This window comes from Penicillium soppii (assembly GCF_028829465.1).
Source record: "Penicillium soppii strain IBT 18220 chromosome Unknown utg000001l, whole genome shotgun sequence".
Lineage (NCBI taxonomy): Eukaryota > Fungi > Ascomycota > Eurotiomycetes > Eurotiales > Aspergillaceae > Penicillium > Penicillium soppii.
The window spans coordinates 3,171,737-3,191,952 of record NW_026643231.1 but is presented as its reverse complement, the minus strand read 5'-3'; the positions used below and the strand labels follow the sequence as shown (position 1 = coordinate 3,191,952).

At 45.9% G+C, this 20,216-nt stretch overlaps 7 protein-coding genes across 7 annotated transcripts; 3 read left to right on the top strand and 4 right to left on the bottom strand.

The window, feature by feature from the left end:
- Nucleotides 1–308: 308 nt before the first annotated feature.
- Nucleotides 309–1,924, bottom strand: N7529_001208 (ribosomal lysine N-methyltransferase; the record flags this gene model as incomplete). Its single annotated transcript, XM_057236739.1, has 3 exons — nucleotides 309–1,007; nucleotides 1,064–1,662; nucleotides 1,774–1,924. The coding sequence occupies 3 exons, from the start codon at nucleotides 1,922–1,924 to the stop codon at nucleotides 309–311; spliced, it is 1,449 nt and encodes a 482-aa protein (XP_057103542.1).
- A 1,184-nt stretch (nucleotides 1,925–3,108) lies between these two features.
- On the bottom strand, nucleotides 3,109–4,577 carry N7529_001207 (putative Snf1 kinase complex beta-subunit Gal83; the record flags this gene model as incomplete). The annotated part of the gene is made up of 3 exons (XM_057236738.1): nucleotides 3,109–3,159; nucleotides 3,211–3,790; nucleotides 3,844–4,577. The coding sequence occupies 3 exons, from the start codon at nucleotides 4,575–4,577 to the stop codon at nucleotides 3,109–3,111; spliced, it is 1,365 nt and encodes a 454-aa protein (XP_057103541.1).
- A 304-nt stretch (nucleotides 4,578–4,881) lies between these two features.
- N7529_001206 (uncharacterized protein) lies at nucleotides 4,882–5,417 on the top strand (the record flags this gene model as incomplete). Its single annotated transcript, XM_057236737.1, has 2 exons — nucleotides 4,882–5,055; nucleotides 5,139–5,417. 2 exons carry the CDS (start codon nucleotides 4,882–4,884, stop codon nucleotides 5,415–5,417), a joined length of 453 nt encoding a protein of 150 aa, XP_057103540.1.
- A 379-nt stretch (nucleotides 5,418–5,796) lies between these two features.
- N7529_001205 (putative aminotransferase) lies at nucleotides 5,797–7,136 on the top strand (the record flags this gene model as incomplete). The annotated part of the gene is made up of 3 exons (XM_057236736.1): nucleotides 5,797–5,829; nucleotides 5,887–6,344; nucleotides 6,407–7,136. The coding sequence occupies 3 exons, from the start codon at nucleotides 5,797–5,799 to the stop codon at nucleotides 7,134–7,136; spliced, it is 1,221 nt and encodes a 406-aa protein (XP_057103539.1).
- Nucleotides 7,133–7,948, bottom strand: N7529_001204 (transcription factor domain-containing protein; the record flags this gene model as incomplete). Its single annotated transcript, XM_057236735.1, has 1 exon — nucleotides 7,133–7,948. One exon carries the CDS (start codon nucleotides 7,946–7,948, stop codon nucleotides 7,133–7,135), a length of 816 nt encoding a protein of 271 aa, XP_057103538.1.
- Nucleotides 7,949–10,855: 2,907 nt separating this feature from the next.
- On the top strand, nucleotides 10,856–12,034 carry N7529_001203 (uncharacterized protein; the record flags this gene model as incomplete). The annotated part of the gene is made up of 2 exons (XM_057236734.1): nucleotides 10,856–10,878; nucleotides 10,927–12,034. 2 exons carry the CDS (start codon nucleotides 10,856–10,858, stop codon nucleotides 12,032–12,034), a joined length of 1,131 nt encoding a protein of 376 aa, XP_057103537.1.
- Nucleotides 12,035–13,216: 1,182 nt separating this feature from the next.
- Nucleotides 13,217–14,599, bottom strand: N7529_001202 (camp independent regulatory protein; the record flags this gene model as incomplete). The annotated part of the gene is made up of 1 exon (XM_057236733.1): nucleotides 13,217–14,599. The coding sequence occupies one exon, from the start codon at nucleotides 14,597–14,599 to the stop codon at nucleotides 13,217–13,219; it is 1,383 nt and encodes a 460-aa protein (XP_057103536.1).
- Between the last annotated feature and the right edge of the window lie 5,617 nt (nucleotides 14,600–20,216).

The following is a 20,216-nucleotide window of genomic DNA, read 5'->3' as shown; positions in this document are numbered from 1 at the left end:
CCCTCACCTCTCACACCTCTTTTTCGACATTTTGTTTCGACTCAAGTGCCAGCCACTCATGGCTGAGCACTGCATTTGTTAGTGTACATAGTATCTTTTTCTCCCGAGTTTCGGTGGTGTTGGCTGGTGTCGGGCAGCCTTTGTATGATGGATAACCGAAGTTATGATGCAAGCGACGAATGGGAGGGCAAAGGAAAAGGCTCAAAAACATTCAGAAAATCTAACACAATTTAATAATTCGCAAAAAGCACTTTTCTTGTTCTAAAGTAGAACAACTTGATAGCGGCGTGTGGCTGAATGCGAAACGCTCAAACTCGTTGGGCCTTGAATTGTCTCGACTCACCGGCATCGCCATTGGCAGAACGCTTCAGTGAACCAGTTGCAGCGGGTTCCAACAACCCCAGGACAGCCTGGAGGACTTGCTTCTCGCCAATGCGAACCTGGAGAGCCATTCTCGCGCGACGGGACGACACATCCAAGGCATCCAATGGAGGCAATGAAGTCAAAATCTGAGTATCTTGCGCCAGTGAGGTAGCATATTTCGCCTGCTGGGTGTGCAGAGCCTTAACCAAGATGGCAGCTTGGTTCGCTTCCAAGGCCGGCTTGGGCGCCTTGCCCTTGGACTTGCGCTGCTTGAATTCTTCATCGGGGAGAGCAAGGGTGCTCAGCAGAATGACCAGCTCAGCTGGCAGGATATCTTCCAGAGAAGGGTTGGCGTTGACAGGTCTGGGAATCACGTAGCCGTCGTCAAGGATATCGAGGTCCTCGAGGAACTCAAGACGGGGCTGGGATTCGACATCGCTGTTGGAAAGACCTGCCGCTTGGCAGATACTTTCCAGTGATAGCTCAACTACGTCGTAGACGGCGTAGTTGTCCGTCACGTAGCCGTATCGGCGGAGGAGATCTGCACGGGGGATTTCTCCGTAGTCGTTCAAAATCTCCTCACCTTGGTGGATCGGTTTGATTGCCTTCATGACAAGAGAACCTTCTTCCTGATAGAGGCGAGCCTATATGAGGGGGGTTTAGAATCGATGACGATAGAGGAACAAAAGTTGGAACTTACGTTGTTTCGGTCCGCATCGGCGTTGAGAAGATCGGCAAGCGGAACCATACCTTTGGGCAATTGTTCATCCTCATCGTCGGTCATGTAGCTCTCGTCGTTGGCTTCTCCCTCATCTTCATCATCCTCGGACTTTTCAATGTCAAAGGCATAGGCCATGATGAGAGATCCCATAATGTGAGCCATCTCAATGAGGGCAGCGGCACCAGCATCGCCGTCAAAAGACGCAAGACCAGGGGCAGGCGGGAATAGAGCGGGATTTCCTCTCACAATAGGAGCAATCATCTCAATAATGGACTCCTCGGCACCTTTTCGACCAATTTTCTCAACAATAGTGCTGCCCTGCAGCTCCTGCAACTCGGTCGATGACCAGAACATCAAAGTATCGAAACGAGAAGGCAAGACCTTGAAGTATGGAGCCCATCGAGACTTATCACCCTGAAGGTATTCATACAACATGACCAGCATCAGGGACAACCACGGGCCGAGCTGCTCTAGATCTTGTCCGAGCAGGGTCTTCAGCTCTGAGGTTTGGACGGTGAGGACCATGGCTCGTGGGATCGAGAAGAGTTCTTCGCCTTCGGGGATGTTATCCTGTGCCACTATAGTCCGGGGGATATGTTAGAGACCGGTGGACACTTTTGTGAGACACTCATTTTTGGGATACTCCGTGGGCGAGATTTTGTACTTAGGGAGATATTTGAGCCACTTACCGACACCTCGTCCTGCTCCGCTTTCTCGGAGGTCTGCAAGTCTCAATTTAGGGTTGATTTGAACTCCTGAGCTGGCTTGCAGCCATGACATGAAGTTGTCAGACTGTTGTTGGAAGCCCTCGGTATCGGGGAAATGGGTAGTCGAGGACATTGTTAGAAAGGACCCTTGGGGGGTGAGGGAATGAATATTAAAGATGGATATGTAAAGGAACCATGTAGGGAAGGGAACGATTTCTTGGGAAGAAGAAAAATTGAGAAATAGAGAAGAAGTAAGAGGGGGAAGCGAAGAGAGTCGATGCAAACTAAAGATCGGGTTTAGTTCGGCCGTGGCCGTGCCGCTTTAATCCCGATAACGATAACGAAATGGACTTCAACTTTCTACTCACTTTTAATAACAATTGCTACCCTCAAAACCGCTCATCGTGATCACAATTAGCATAGAAGGCTCTGCGAACAAATTAGGCGGGACTTTAGGGGAAGAATTTATACTACTAATAAGCGGCTATATATCAATAACAGTATTATGATTGCTTAGGCTAGTATTTTAGCTTATAGGACTGGATTTAGAATTCTTCTAAAAGAGAGTACTTATACCTAACGGTTTTGTATAGATGAAGTGTTTGTTAAGTAGAGGGATAGATATTGATGTTAACCTTAGAATCAATGTTAATGTCGAAATATCTATCTATGTCCAGAAAGATCTGTCATGTGTTATGGATTAAGCGATTCAGATCTAATATCCCTTTGAGCGGATAAGTACCAAAAGTTGTCCCTTTACTATTCGATTGCCTAGACGAAAAGTCAACCAGTTATATGGGACACATATTACAGTGTCTTCTGGTTAGCTTCTCAGATGTCATTTATGGGATATTCGTTGCTATAATGTCTCATAAGATCGAAAGTATCAATCATGGAGATTGCAATTGTCACCAGGAATAAACATCCAGATAATTTGCAATCCCAACACCCATGCAGCCGTATCTAATTCTCCAATAACCAAATCCCAAGTCCTCTCAACACCCATGAAGCAACGCCTAGAGAAAAGATGCAAAACGTGGTGATCTACTCCCGTTGGCGTGCCTTGCAACATCGGTCAATGACTGGGCGATCTAGTATTAGTATTGAATAACGGTTGATTGCCAATGTCGAAGCCCGGGACAATATCCGGTAGACAAAAGAAGGCAGACAAGGGCCAATCGGTCTGACAAGAAATAGAAAAATTGCCGATAGATCTGTTCATCTGTGCGGCCTCGAATAGTTCACAAAGTGATCCAGACAATATTTGGCCAAGAAATGTATGCATGAAATTAAAAAATCACCCAATTGCCTTTGATTTCATTCGCCGGTAATATCTCCAGTTGGTTTGTACAAAATGGTCGTGACATACTAGAGGACCTAGTTAGAGAAGTAGAGGCAATTTGCCAAGAGTGAGCTTACCTTTCTCTTGTATCTCGTTGTCACACTTGTAGCCAGAACACCATTTTTGATGCTGCTGGTGGCAAGGTGGTTGAGGACAGTATGGTTCGGGTAGTTCAGAACACTGCTATCATCTTTCATGGGCGTTGTACCGTTGAGAATCGATTTGCCCAAGAAGAGAGGCAGACTGGGTGGGGTAGCAGTGTCTCCAATAACATTGGCAGCCTGAACATAGGCAGGGCTATCCTCTTCCTTATCCAAGTCGGCGAGGAATTGAGGGATCGCACCACCGAAATCACCGGGTGGTACTTCTTCCTCGATTTCCTCATTTTCTGAGGAATGGTCCTCTGTATCGCCTGTATGGTCCTGTTTGGATGAATCTGGCACGGTCTGTGGAGTATGGGTTCCCGGCTGAACAGTCGAGTGGTGATCATGAGCATCATCGACACCGATCTCAATGTAGTTGACCAGGTGGTTAGTGAAGTCGACGGCAGTGGGAAGGTTATCTGCGGCGCGCATTTCTCCATCGACAATGAATTTTAGGTGGTGCGTGCCAGGTCGAAGGTTCAAAGTAGTTGACATAACGGACGGGTCATTTTCACTACCGCATGTCAGCCGAAGTCCCCCACCAATTTAAAAGAGTATGTGACCAACCTTCTGTGCAGACGGAACTTCTTCTCCCAGTTGACAAAAGTTCCAGTAACATAGACCTTCTGAGCGGGCGCTGACCACTCAATAAGCACGGGAACGGCCTTGCCCGCTCCACTGGTGGTATATGGCTGAAGCTCATCAAGCAAATCCTCCTCATCAATACTTGTATGACCCAAAGCAGCGGTATTCTGATCCATCTGTTGATCCAAAACCTGATCCGCGGGGAGCGACTGGATATGCGAGTCCTCGGGGCCAGCGATCGGCGATCCGGGCGTGGTATTAGCATCACCAATTGGCAATGGCAAACGCGGTGGACGTTGCAAGTGTGCCGATGCGCTATAGTACGAGTTGAGGGGCGGGGCCGATGGTGCCACAGGATCGCGCCCCGGGGCCTGGCGCGAGATCGGGACCTGGACAGGGTTGGAGTGGTCGCGGGTTGGAATGCCCTTGCTTTGCGATGATTCGAAATTCCGTGGTTCATGGGTAGCCGGCTTTTCTATATTCTTGGGGGATGATTCGGGCACATTTCGCGACTGCAGGCGCTCTTGGACGGATCCCTGATATGCTGCTGGGTGTCCGGCGGCGGTCTCCTTTGTGGCGGAGGGGTCGGCCGGGGTGGCCTTGGAGCTGGAGATTGCATTGAGAGATGATCGACGAGCGACCTTTCGGTCGCTTGAGGAGCTAGAAGCGTGGACCGGCGCGTCGCCGGCCGGTCCTTTGGAAGGGTTGTTGCCCATCGAAGGCGGGGAAAGGTGTTGGGATCGAGTTTTTGCTGGGAGTCGAGTCAAGGAGTTGAACTATGTCACAGCGGTAGAATGGAGGAAGACCTTTCCGATGCCAGCTCAGAGTCAAAAATTGGCGGGAGAAATCAATTTTAAGTCGATCGATGTACTTACTTCCTTTGTAACAAGTACAAGTAGAACTGATGACGCCGCGAGCTCGATTAGGAAATAGGGCTTAGGGCTTGGAGATTGGACCGCGGCGCGTTGGATATCAAAACAGGAGTTGATGTAGATGGATGAGTTTCCAAAACAGATCATAATGGGTTGGCTTTCGCTTCTCACGGCTCCTTTGTCATTCCTTTACGGGCTTACAGTAACATCGCTGTCTTACTTGTTGGCATCTCTTCTCTTCATCGCATCACCGGTGATCTACGTCGGACGAATTGTTCTATACTTGACTTTGCTTCCGCTGCAAATTTTAATCAAATTGGAGGTGTGTGATGAGAAAGGGATTAAACCGAACCGTATACGATGTTATGCGGCGCTTGGATCTGCCATTTTGCTAACCTCAAACAGGCATTCATTTGTTTCATGACTGGAGCCGTATTGATCGGAGCTACCATAGGCATGATCCTATATTTCACCGGCAATATCATCTCGCAAGTCCTGAAAATTGAAGACTCACCTGAACAACCGTGGAATCGTGTGAAAGAAGAGTCACGAGAGTCTATAGCTTCAACACCAGAGGAACCAGAACTGCCCTTCGACTATTGGGAGATGCAGAAGAAGGACACGAAATACCTCCCCTACTCGACGATCTTAGAGGAGGAAGAGAATAGTAATGGGTCAGAATGATACGAAATCCTGTTGAACTTAGAACTTAATACATGTCTCATGATAATGAGCAAATGCCATTGACAGGCGAACACCAATTCATATTTCATTACCAAGAATCATTCTAGGAATCCGAGGCGACTTGTCCAATGTGCTTCCATTTTCATGCAGGTTAGTTATCAAAAGCTCCAAGCATGTTTGCCGTACAACACTATGACTTTTTCATATGAACCAAGATCTCCATATTGCCTAATTGGGTCATATTGGCGATCCAGCCAATCACATCAGCCATACCTACTTACATATAAATTCCTCGACACCAACTCATCACTTTTTCTTCGAATATTCCAGTCTCTATATCTTCCTCAATCTCAAATTCCGAACACCAAGCACACCCAATATGGTTCAAATCAATGCCTTCGCCGTGGAGCAAGTAAGTGTCCATAAAGGTCCCCAAACCAAACCAGGTCATTAAACTAACATCAAAAAGTGGATGGACATCTACGAAACAAGCGCAAAGCATAATCTCGCCGAGACCTGCAGTGCCTCGATCTCTCTCAACGACCTCCTAGCCCTGGCCCCCAAGAAGGACCTGATAGATTACTCGCAGAAGCAAGTCTACGGCGCAATCCGGGGCACAGAGGCGCTGAGGACTAACATCGCGAACTTATATTCACCACCCGGGTCTCAATGCAGTCCTGTTTCCGCTGAGAAAGTCCTTGTCACCAACGGCGCTATCCAGGCCAACTTCTTGGCGCTTTTTACGAACGTTGGCCCTGGTGACCATGTTATCTGTCAATATCCGACGTACCAGCAGTTGTATTCTGTGCCGGAATCTTTTGGGGCGGAGGTTAGTCTCTGGCGATCGGAGGAGGGGAATGGGTGGGGGATGGATTTGGGGAAGTTGAGGGCTTTGGTGAAGTCGAACACGAAGATGATTATTTTGAAGTATGTACATGGGCGATTTAGTGGGATGGAACATTGATAACGAATACTGACTTATGATCTAGCAATCCGCAGAATCCCACTGGGTCAGTTCTTCGACGCGAGGAATTGCAGGCAATTGTTGATATTGCACGTGAGCATAATATCATAATCCATTCCGATGAGGTGTACCGACCTCTGTTCCATTCCCTTGAATCTGGACAGGACATTCCTTCCATTCTTGAGTTCGAGTACAAGAACGTTGTTGCAACGGGCTCCATGTCCAAAGCTTTCAGCTTGGCTGGAATCCGTCTGGGTTGGATTGCCTCGTTGGATCCCGAAATCGTTGAAGGGTGTGCTTCTGCTCGGGATTATACTCTCATCTCGGTTGGACAAATCGACGATAGCATTGCAGCACATGCTCTTTCCAGGCCGTGCGTGGATAACCTCTTGCATCGCAATATTCAGTTAGCGAGGCAGAACCTCGCAGCGCTTGATGCTTTCGTCGATGAGTTCAGCTGGGCTGTGAAATGGACGAGACCAAAGGCTGGAACTACTGCATTCCTCAAATTTATCAACAAAGAAGGGAAGGCGATTGACGATGTTGCATTCTGCCAGCAACTTCAGGAGAAGACTGGAGCCATGTTAGTCCCCGGAAGCAAGTGCTTTGGTGGGGGCATTGACTTCGTCGGATATGTGAGAATGGGTTATGTACCCGAGAACGATGTGATGATCGATGGACTGAGTGCTCTGAGAGGGTTCATGCGGGATGAGTATGAGAAATTGCCTCTAGCTTGCCAAGCCACGGTACTCTAAAATAGAACCAATTCCAATCCCAGATTTGCGAAATACCTGTCCCAAGGCAGTGGAGTCTCAGATACCCAGAAGGTGCTAAGAAGCTCTCGGGCTCTTGTGAAGTTGCCCATGCCGTAACTTTGCATGTCGCCCATTCGGTTGTTGATGAACTCGCGTTCCTCGATATCGCCAGTTTCACAGCCAGCACTGAAAACGGGCCATAGTATCAAGATGTTCGCAGGTGAAGATGGCGCGATTTTTTTGACCGCGTTGACGATGTTAAAAAGGTCTGTTTTGACAATATCATGATTTTTCGGAAAATTTTGGACTCGGCGGTGGAGATGTAAAAGAGCAGAGTGCACGAAGGCCAGATGTGTACTTTGCAGCTCAAGGTGGTGTCCATTGTCAGGAACACTACAATCAACAAGAGAAAGGATCTCTAGCTCAAGCATGTGTGACTTAGCAATCACATCGTCTTGTAGTTCATATCCATTTCGGTGCTGGGTCTGCACCAGTTGGGATAGTCGTCCAAGAAGCGGGACTAGTCTAAGGGAATATCCACATATATCATCGATATGCACATCCAACTGATCAAAGGTCCTGTCCAGTAGCCCGTTTTCAGAGCCGAGAACCCCAAAATCACTTAGACCCGACAATCCAGCCAGAACTTCCATTGTTGTGAACCACTTCACCAAACAATGTATGTAAAGATCGTCAATGCGCAATTTGCCCTGGCTATCCAAAAAAGCAGTCAAAAGACGCATCACACCACCCAAATGAGTCCGCCATGTCTGCATGTTTCCATTACAGACATCGTTGGTGCAAAGAGCCATTGCGGTAGTGACAGTCTCAGCCGTCAATGTTGCATTCGTATCTGTAAGAACAGAGCGCAAGCTGGAAATGGACAAATTTGTGAATTTCAAGCAAGAAACTTTGGAAGTTGGCCCTGTATCCTTGACAAGACGGCCGTGGTGGCTACATGCCGATGCCAGTAGAGCATAGAGAAGATGTGGCGTCTCTAAAGAACTCGCGATGATTCTTTGTAAGAATAGGGGCGGGGCAGCAGGAAACAGACGGGGAGCTGTTTCTGTGCTGAAAACATGCATATAAAATCGAGATTCCGTTGATGATAGCAATGATGAAAACTTTAAGACGGGCTGGTTTAACAAGGTGTTTGAAGTCTGGGTGACACTCGGGATTATAGAGAGCCGTTTCGTCTTTCCTTCCCCTGCCTGTGTAGTTAGGTTTTGGCTGATTAGATTGATATCATACTTGCACTCTTTAGGGAAACGAGTGCAGCGTGAACATATTGGCCTTTTTAGATCGCACTAAACGACATTAGTAATGTTACGATGGCGGGCGATGCGATTTTTACCTTAACTTTTTTCCTCCGGCACTCTGTACAGCCATCTCTTCTTCTTTGGGCTGGACCATTCACTTTGCTAGCCCGATGGCTTGGCATAGCCGATCATTGAAATAGATGCAAGTGATATCGAGAAGAGAAGGGTGATGGTCTGTGGAAGAGAAGACCAGGGTCCCACAATTATCCTCATTGAGCCAAGTATCCGATCCAACCAATCATATCTCGGTGTTGGTCTACTACATCGTATATCAATTGTCTACGGAGTACTATACATATGTGTTTGTGTATTAAAGGAATCGATATTCTGTAAATGTATATCTTTAGGTCACTGGTCATGCTGGTCAAAAGTAGTACCCTTTCCTACTCACACATTGTAAAGAGAAATCAATTATATATTTCCAAGGTTACGCGAATTGTGAATAGAGCGTGGAACAAGGTTGTCCAGTATGGCTCTAATAGTCTTTCTGTATTTCAACCTTGAAGCAGTCGCCCCCAGCTTCGCATTCTGGTTGAGCCCTGGAGGCTGCTCATTGCACCAATGAGTACATCTTCATCGTCCGAGTGGAGATGCAACACCTGTTGGGTTATGTACCCGAGAACGATGTGATGATCGATGGACTGAGTGCTCTGAGAGGGTTCATGCGACCCAACTCCTTAATTCTGGTAAGTTACCAGCTGTCATTGAGTTGGAATGATTGTATAAGCCAGCTTTATCCGCGAGACATAGCCTCGTCGTGTTGCCGCAAAATGTTGACAGCATGGCATAAGTGAACCATTATCCAGCAGGATAAAGGTCAATATTTTGTGGCGGTGTTCCTATCCCCCCGAAACAGCTTGCCAGGGGCCAACGGGGTTATAGTTTCGATCTGACCAAGCCATACTGTATGGTGCCACTTTGTGCACCTCAGCGGCCGCTATGCTGAATTAAAATCAATGCCATACGAAAAAGTCGACAAGGCAAAAGACGGCGCTGCGCTTTCCGTTCATGGTGGTAAGCGAAGCCGACCGCTAGTTCAAGATACACTGAGCAAGCGGAGAAACTAGTGTAGACCCAGCTAACTGATCCATGTTTTGAGTGCAGCACCAAAGCAGCACGAAGAAGGCTCGCAGAACAATAGCAATGGAAATCGGGCCACTCAACATTTCAGGCTTGTGGCCCCTTGGGTGGGATATCTACAGCTCCGGGAATGTCAGGGAGGTACATATTTAACCACTCAGTAAGCCCATACAGATTTTATGGTAGAGGGACCTAGGTGTCTAGTTAACAAGAAAATATATTTATTCTTGTCACAATACGAAATAAGAATAGACAGTGCTAAGATAAGTTTCATCGCAAATTACCAATTTTCACCATTATAGTCAAGATAAAAGCATTGTTATAGACATTCGTCTAGCTAGTTTCCTATCTCTTTCAATGGAAACATAATCTTATAGCCTTATTTCATCCTGCGCCTGCAAGCCTACCGTTTGAAAGTGTCAGTTTCGGTCAACGATGTCATCGTAGTAATTGCTACCACAACTTCGCTTTTGATAGTCGGCTTGCCCATAGGAGACACGTTATAGAAACCCAACGATTCAGGTGCTTGCTGATGTAAGTGTCAATATCGAAAATTGGTCTGCTCTGATCTGTAAACCATATTTTAGTTGAGCATTTCTAGTTGTTTGAAATAATACTCCATAGAATTTGATGTTGCCTTTAAGACATCTCCCATTTAATGACAATGGTCGAGGTAGAAATTAGGCAAGCCATTCAAGGCTTAACCATTGTAATACATGGGTGAGGATACCCAGGTCAAACCAACAATCCAGCGTCTAAATCCATCAAACCCCATAGCTGAAGGAAGGAGGAAAAAAGGGGGATAAACCTTACACAATGCTGGTCTATAGCAGAAAGATATATACTTCGAGGTGGTGCATGTTTGCGCTAAATTCATGGCGTTGTGAATATATGAGAGGCTACTGTAGATTTTTGTCAGAATCTCTGGTAGTAGCTCGATCATTCTCATGGTCGGCGTAATAGTGGTATATCTATAGAGCCAGTCAACAGTCGGGTAAATGCTAGGTAGTCAGATTATAGCCGCAAGCCTTCCAGCGTGGTTATTTCTAGTCTGTGGCTACTCAGCCACGTAGACCCCCGCCAGCTCCAGCCCTATTCTCGCTTGAAATGAATGATTGGGTGCCAATGCATGGTCAAAAGCACCTATTTGCTAGCCAAGAGGTACTTCCCATCTTGGCTGGTTGTCATCACGACGAACTGGTTGATCTCGCCATTCAACGAGTTTCTATTTAAACATCGATATCCCGCTGCCTAATCGTTTCCATTTTATCCATTTTCAACTCTTTCCTTCTCTATATCTCTTATTTCTTCCCTGTAATTATGTCCGACTCAAAGGCATCTAAGTATACATCACTGTCTACAATACTTTCCATCTCGCTAACCCTTACTAGATCCATGTTTGCAAAGCGTCCAATCAAGGTGATTGTAGGCGGCAACGACAGTCAATATTATGTTCATCGTGGTGCGCTTGAAGCTCACCCCGCATTCGAAGAGAAATTAAAGTCTTCGACTGATAATTTTGAAAACAATGTTGATTGGTGCACCTTCGACGAGCAGACTGTTGAATGTGTTTTGAGCTTTCTGTACACCGGTGACTACCAGGTTCCCAAGAAGCCAGCTGTGGTGGCCGAGGGAATCGAAGAGGATGCAGATGCGGGGGAAGAGGCCCCAGCGGAGGAGGAAGGAGAAGAAGAGGAAGAGGAAGTAGTCGAGAACATTGAGGAGGCGGAAGAAGGAGGCGAAGAAGGTACCGCAAATCAAAGCTTGATGCCACTTCAACATCCAATGAAGCTAACGTCAAAAACCCAACTAGAACCCATCTCACCCTCATCCACCAACCCGCCATCTCCAGCTTATTCGGAGAGCGACCCGAACGACCGACCTTTGACACCCCTGGAAAATTGCTGCGGCGTTGATCTCCCGGAGTATGCCTTGGCCAAGACCCCAGAGACCGAAGCGGACGAAGAGTCAGCCCCAGAGGCCGAGGAGAGTTCTGCTGCAGAGATATATCTTCACACCAAAATCTACTCCTTCGCCTGCCAACTCGACTTTTTCAAGTTGAAATATTTCTCCCTAAACCGCCTGGCAAAGGCGCTTGTTGGCCTAGAGCAAACAAATAAAGACCTCTTCCCGTACCTGGCAGATGGCATCAGACTGATCTATACAACCACCGAGACAACCGACGCAACGGGAGCAGACGATGCAAGGAATCTGCTATCCCAGTTCGTTGCGTTCAAGTACACCACGCTTATTAGCGAAGAGTTCGACAAGCTGATTGCCGAAGGCGGGGAGTTCATGGTCGACGTCTCACGCAAGCTTGCTCGGAAGCTTGTGTCCTTGTCGAACGCATCCGAGGAGAAGATTGAGGAGCTTTTGAGAATGAATGAAGTCTTAGAGAAATCTCTTTATGAAAGTAATCAGCGTGTGGAGAAGGTGACAGCGGAAGTTCGGCGAAATCTACCTGCGCAGAAATATCAGGCTTTCACTTATGAGATTTGATAGGAACTACCCTCTCTCATATAGTGCCCATAGTGCATCTTTGCGTACTACGTCGTCTCTAGTTTAAATTTTTATTTATACTATCAATTTGTCAAGCCGTGGGTGTTCAGCAATGGCCTCAAGGAGCATCAGAGGAATACTTTCTCTATACAAGCTAGAGAACAGCAAGTAAAGAAACAAACAGTACCCAAAAATAAGTAAAAAGCCGTTCGGGCTAGCATTTCCCACTTGTCTTCGGATATTGCTGGACCATTGAGAGTTCTTGTAGTGCGGCTTTGATTGTAGATCGATCCTATTCTAATCCTGGCTCATTTCAATAATATATGGGTCACTAGGATAAATATACGAAGAAACGAGAAAGAGCTAGCAGAACCAAAGGAATAGACAGTAAATTTAAAAAAAAGCCAATACATTTTCTGTTGATCACCATATGCATTATCAACGTATTCAATAGTTATCAAAAAGCCAACCATTTTGTACAGTGATCCCGCACAGTTAGGTACTAAAGCAAGGAACAAAAATGCACATATTGAAGCTATCAATGACGACCTCCATGTCCCTGAATATAGAAGCACTAATACCACCCAATAATAACAACCCGTCAACAAGAATCAGATAGAACCACCAGCATATAGCATATGACACATAGTAAAATATAGAAAGAAAATACAGAAGAACCACCCAGACCAACCCGTGCAGCAAAGAAACCGGACACCCATGCAGGCATGGCGAGCATATAAAAAGAAGAGCGGCCTTAGCAGCAAATCAGATAAAAAATATAAAATAGAATAGAATAGTAATTGAGAATAACCGTTTTGGGTTGTCGAGCAGCATCACGTCGTAAGAATAAAACAACGCCACCAGCCCAGTGTGACAGAGCAAACAGAACAGAGCAAAATATCAGAGTGCCGACCGAGAGAAAGGAAATAAGTCAAAATTCCACACAGCAATAGGGGGTAACAAGCAAAATCCAATAATAGCCACCCAGTAACAATAAAGCAAGAGACCATATCCATATAAACAGAACAAAACAGTACAGTCCGGAAAGTGTCCTCCCAAAAAAAAGAAAGAAAAAAAAGAAAGAAAAAAAAGGCGTAAGGGTCTATCTCCACAAACGCAACAAGGATAAAGATAGCGACCGACTCCATAAAAAAGACACCAGATCAAATCGTTGATTAACGATTAGATCTGCGGCTGGGCCATCTGCGGCTGCGAGGCAGCAGTCGTGGTCCATGTGGACATAGGCTGGGTCGCAGCGTAAGGCGCAGGAACATAGTATTGCGAGCGATCAGGCGCGGCGTAGTACGGGTGAATGGGGTTCGACTCGCGACGGGGAACACTGGGATCAATCCCGGGCATGTTTCGATCGAGAGCATGTTGGGAGTCGAGTTGGCCGGGCATGCTGAAGCTGCCGCGGGAGTAATTGCCCGGTGTGGAGGGGTCCATCGGCGAAGTCGCGTCTGTAGCCTGGGAGCGGGAGGAGATGGATGAGTTTCTGTAAGCGGATGGGCTGTGGTCTGAGGTTGAGCGGTTGCGATCGCTTAGCGAGGACGGGATCGTATTGAGTCCGATTGAGGAGGACATGCTGTGCGCGCTCATCGAGTCCATGCTTCCTCCGTAGGGGCCTGCGCGGAACGCGTGGTAGTCTTCCTGCTTTATGGGGTTTCCCGGGGCTGGAAGGTACGGGTTTGGTGTGGGGTTTGCCATCGGGGCGCCCATTGAATAGCCGTGGATTGGGCCTGGTTGGGGCGCGTGAGTGGTGGTGTAGGGGCTTTGAGGCATGTAGAACTCGTTTGAGGGGGATTGCATGTGGTAAGATGGAGGAGCCATGATTGGTTGCTGACGATAACCGTATATAGCCGCGTGAGAGGGCTCTTGGCTTTCGACGTTCTCTAACTCGTCGATGGGAGATCGGAAGCTTTGCTTTTGAGTGAGTTCTGTGCGGGGACGGAGGAAGCGTAGGGATTCCACCATTGAGGGTGGGTTGAGAGACCCGCGGATCACATCCTCGACGCTGTAGTATGAGACCAAATGGTGGGTCACGCCGGAGACAGTCACGCTCATTGTTTTCTTGACCAAGCCGGAGTCTTTGAACCCATATGAATCAACCAGGGATCCCACCAAGGCGCGTTCGAGCTCGGACTGCGGACGCTCAGGAAAGGCTTGACTAGGAGATGTGGGTGAGTAGCTTTGACTATCGTGTCGTTGATAAGGCTCCCCAGGTCGGCCGGCTGGCATGGGTCGTCGGGTTGCCTTCTTCATGGCGCGCTTCTTCTCTCCGGGAGGGAATGGCTTGTCCAACTCGCGGTAGACGAGGAAGTTGCCCAGAATGCGACTAGGGCTCCAGGTGACTCCATCGGTCCATCTTTTGATGCCAGATGAGTTCTCCTCGTAGATGAAAACACTACCACTGCGCACTAGATGACTCCGTTCACGGTCGTGAGGTCGACGGGGGACGTGATGTAGGACACCGGTCAGACATGCCTCGAAGAGTAATAGAGCATCTTGAGTCGTTGCGACATAGCCAGTGAAAGTGGGCTCCAACACGGCAGTCCCGTTCACCATGATGAGAATGTGTAAAGAAGAATGGATATACCTCCCCGTGATTATATCCAAAAAAGAATTAAGCTAAAGACGATCGACCAGGGTATGGAGAAGGGGGAGGTTTTGAGTTGGGACCCCTCAGTTGGAGAATTCCCAGGGATCGACTGGAAAGCACGGGCCTTTGGAAGTCAGCGAGTCAACAGGTTGCACCGATTCGATCGAAGGGGATCTGCTAATGGCCGTTCCACGGTTTGAGTTGCGGCAATTCCCAAGCTTTTGTTTGATCCACTGGACCCTAGAGAGTTGTATACGTATATCCACTATACATATGCCCAGGTGTTAGAATAGAGAGAAAATACCTAGGGTAGGGTATGTGAATATGGACAGGCAATGATTTCTCTCATGGGTCAACAATATTGGGATACTATAAAATAGTATTATAGGTAGGTACATATGTGAATCAATGGAAATTTGGAAAATTTGGTAGAATATGGCAGTATTGGAATAACTTATCTTTTTTTTTATATATATATTATTCATATCTTGCTAACTAGTAACTATATCTAATTTATTTAATTTGAAGATCGTATGGTATGGTCACCGGGAGTCAAATGGCTTTAATGTTAATGTTTAAAAAAAAAATGAAATTATATTCGGAGGGTACACTGCGGGGAGTACTTAGGTGGTAATAGACAAAATGCTGAGGCCTGGAGTATCATTGAAGGGGGGTAGATATGACATGCGATATTATGTTCCTTTTCTTTTATTTTTTAATTAAAAAAAAAAGAAGAAAATTAGATATCATTTTATTTTAATAGATTATGCTTCTTTTTTACTATATTCTACACTACTAATTTATTCAATTTTATTGAATTATTTCATTACCGTTTTCTGCATTTGGTCTAGTCGAACCAAAAACCAAACAAAATGAACAAAAAAAAAGACAGAAAAAAGGAGACACGGTGGAATTCGGGGGAGCGGAGAAATACGGAGAATGATTTCACCAAACCCTCCGCGAAAAGCAGGTACCGTTTCATCTTCCTTTTAACATTTATATACCCTTTTTTTTTATACTCAACATCCGCAATATAATCTGTGTACCTAGAAATCTAATTATATAATAACTATAACTATAACCATAACTATAACTATGAGCTAAAAGTTACCAGCATACAACAAGAATTACGAAATAAAGATAAAATGGAATCATCATCGAAACCCCGTGCCATGGATGATCCCGGTGGATCCGTGATTAGGATCGGAGGGTCTTTGACTCCGTGACATCTACATACCTATCTCCAATATTAGAAGGCATGAACATCTCACTGTAGACCTAAGTAGTTTCTGACACAAGACTACGGACGATATACCAAAGTCTACTTTTCTGCAGGCCGCTTCTGACTCAGCACGCACCTGCCACATTCGTTGGAAAAAGATATAATGTTAGTGTACTCTGTATCTACATAGATAAATATATAATGTACTAAAAATGTAAGAAAAGTAGATCCTTGTCCAAGTCCTCATTACCGGAACCGTGGCGGCTAACGCAGCAGGCCAGCAAGTCACAGGTATTTGTGATTGGTTCGTTGACCGGGCGTTACCAAATCCACTTTCCCGCCCATGGAATTGGATTCTTCTGAACCGTTTCATTCGAATTGCTTCGTCATCTATTTTGAACTACCCAGGTTGTCCAGGTCACATGTATACGTTCTTAGGTACTTCTTAGGCTCTTATACTGTATATTTCAGCACACCTATAGATATTGTTAGCTATACACTATAGAGAAGTGATTCTCCCAAGAGCGGGGAGTGGACGGTGCGCAAATACCGAACTATTGAAAACTCGCCTCCACTTTCAACTCCAGATGGGTCATGATCATCCAACGGCAGTCAAGAATAAGATCTTGGAAGCAAAGAGACAAGAGAGAGCGAGCCAGTCAAACGCGGGCCAAAACATTCATTATCATATAATTATCACATCATTTATCTTTATTCACCTCTTTATTCTCCTCTTTATTCTCCGGGTACCGGTGATTTACTGATGGTGCTTTGGTGGATTTCGTACCAAAGGAGAGGAGCACCACGAGTCTCGAGGACTGAGCGCAAGTAGATCTCCGCCTTGCCCCGCCATAACAAGTACAAAGACGTAAGCAGCGTGCCTGAAAAGAAACATAACCCTATCTCCTCAAATCCCAATCAGCACTCAAGGGTGTGCAGAACCGGTCGGAGAACACCCACGCGTCTCGGATTAAGCCGTTCGAAGTAAAAACAAAGAATAAAAAGTCGAAGGTAAAAATAGGTAAACCGTAATCTCAAAAGGGTGTAAGGTTAGGCTTCCGCTGAGAGAGTTTCGGTAACTTCTCTCTACGTTCACTTTTCACTTTACCTCCGGAGCAAAGCCAGTCAGCCAGTTAGATTTCAGGGCGCGGTCTCTGTCGAAACTAAGGAGGGGAAGAGGGTCCCGTACCTCTCCAATTTCCCAACCACATAACTTGCAGCGCGGTAAGTGCTGGAATGGGACGAGGCTAGGACTTACTATGGGTCACTTATTGGATGGAATCGGATGGACAGAAACTTTCACGGGAGATCCTCAGCAGATCTAGGCCACACTGCCACGGTCTGAGCCTGACTTTCAATGTACTCGTTGACATGTGGCCTGGTATGTATGCACCCCAGTCGAGCTAGGGGCTCAGGATTCGGGATCGGCGGTTTTGTAGTTTGAGATAGAAGAATTGGAATGATATTACAACGTGTTTTTTGGGCATTTATTTATTTGTCTTGTTTTTATTTTTGTTTGTTCTATTCCTATTTACGCAGGTGCTATGGTAGGGCTGTTTGATAATCAGTCGATTACAGTTGGTCGGAGGACTGTCCTCCGTTGAAGATGAGATGAGATTGGCAGGTCCCAGAGAGCTGGGTGAGCAGGAGACGATCGCGTTGGCGCACGTTTGTCGAAACTCAATTGACGCGAGACAGATGTCAGGATAGAATTCAGCGAGGTACAGAACACAATGTAGACGACTAGTGTAGTTGGCTACAACTAGGATGTTTATATTAATACAGTGAAGTATGCGCATATGATGTATCATTATTGTTATAATCGCCGAGGACCGAAAGAACATACGTACATTATATTTTGTAAATGATTCTGTACTATACAATATGGTAGAAATAATATAGAAAAATAAAGTCAATAATCAATACCTAAGATAGATGAGCACACCGGACCCAGAACGGGACCCAAAATATAGTACAGTACCATAAAGCAATCAACCAAACATTAGACGGGAACGGTAGATCAAAAGTCCAGACCGGTTCTGAGATCATAGACGTTCTGCACAGCCCATCACAAGCCAAGGATTCTCTAAGCGCGCCTCGAGCGGGGAGTACACGACTAGACTCCGCCCGATTACGAGCCAACAATTATCATATTATTTAGCTATCCCTGGTTAGTTTGAGCCAAGATATGAACCAAGGGCAAGCACTAATAAAGTACGGGTTGCTAGTAGAAAGTCAAGAGGAAGAGTTAATTCCAATCTAATAATCTAATTACCCCACAAATACCTCAGCAAATCACCGACTCCATACCCTCCGAACGAGAACTAGCCAGAGGTACATACTGTGGCTTGCCTTTGGGCTTCGTACAAGAGCAAAAGTGGTCATCCTATCAGCATCTTGCGACGATCCAATGTATTTCCCTCTTGTCAATTGATAATTAGAAGATCAATATCTTAGAAGATGTGCATTCCCGTCGATCTCAGCTGTTTCTTTGCTATTCGCTCAAACTAAGGAGTCCACATCCACGGACGGTGCACCCGTATACTAGACACTCGGGCCGTGTATCCGTGCGTGAGACAGATGATACAGTATATTCTATAAACGTTGCAAGTGGTCTGTTCTAGATATGGAGACAAGATATTTTAACTCCTGAACGGGTAGGTGAATAAGCAACTGTCAAGTTAAGTTTTTTCTGGCATTCAAAAGTGAAGAAAATACCCCCCCTGGAGTATTATACTATTCAAAGTCTTGGGGGAGGAGGAACAAAACAGAACAAACTACTCCGTACATGATATCCTTATGACGATGCAACCAATCAAAAAACTAAGAAATTCAGTCAGAAAAGTGATCCAAATAATTAGCATCAGGAACCAAGGAACACTCGTCTAGTTCGGGTCTAGTTCGGAGTTAGACTCGGGCCCGATACGAAGATCGCCTCCAAGGAGGGCACAGAATGGTCTGCACGAACCTGAAATAGGCAAAGAGGAAAAGAGGAAAAGAACAATATATTTATTTGTTTTACACGAATATTGTAAAAAAAACAAAAAAACAAAACAAAAACAAAATTGAATTAATCTAAAATAGTTGTGGCGTTCACACTATCCTGTTGGAAGAAACTAAGAAATCCCGCAACCCTCAAGGGTCTGGATGATCATCATCAAGGAACTTGTAGAAGATCCGGTTTAGACCGATTTTATTCGGGAATTTGTTGGCTTGTTCTCGGACGTTCGGAGCAACTGCTAAGGTTTATGTTGATATCTATGGCATTTGTTGTTTGGATCAATCTCTTCAGCTAGGTATGGCATGTATACTACGGAGGACGTATATAACGTACCGCTTTAAGCGAGTGTATAGGCAGCAATACAACGTACTATGAAAGAATAACATTATAACATGATATAAATACAACAATACAGTAAAGTGTCACAAGTCCCTACATACTAGACTCGCACAGAGATCATGGAGGAAGAACAATGAATGTATCACCTCCCTAATTCGTCCACAACCCCGAAGACTGTTTTTTTGGACCTGGCTAACCTACATAGTCATAGTCGTCTGGCCCTGACTGTGAGCCCCTCGACTCCGTACACAACCCACCTAATTGGTCTACTTCTTTTGATTGGTTTGGACAGACAGTACCTGATAAATTGACCTATCTTGTAAGTAAGTAATGAAAAACATAGCTTAATTATGAGTTTCACATTGCCACAACTGTGGCCATACTACAATATGATGGAGGACTCTCCTGTCAGCCTCAAGAGGTTGGGGATGTAAGATCATGATCATCACGATCGTCTAATTATTCCGTTCTGGGTAGTAGCGGCAGTGCTTTTTCCGATCGCGCTTGTTTGTGCATCAACAATGGCCTAGTTCATTGTGCTATATTTCAGCAGTCAACATCCGAGAGGCGAATAATTCAAGACAAGCCCGCCTTCGGGTCATTTCATTGTTTTATGCTTCGCGGCGCTCAATGTAGTAGTCTAACTAATGTTCATAACTCCCAAGACCTCGCCTTCTCGTATACTAATGAGCCTCGTGTCAAATCACCCAATCGGGTAGAAAGGAACAAAGAAAGACCTCCGCATGACGACGTCCTGTCATAATTTCCAGTAATGGCTATTGTTGGCGCGTCACACGAAAAAACAAGGCGATACTCCCCACGCCCATGTGGTCAGAAGGCCCCCATTGCTGACAGGGATCAGCGAACCACTTGTGCAGAGGAAAGTACCAACGCTGTGGTCGGCTCGTGTGTGGATGTGTGACTTGTCTCCTGAAGGGAAAATAGACACCAACGTTGACTTTATGCTGTACTACATGTAATATGCATGAATCCGTCGAGGCAAGGTACTACAGAACTTGGT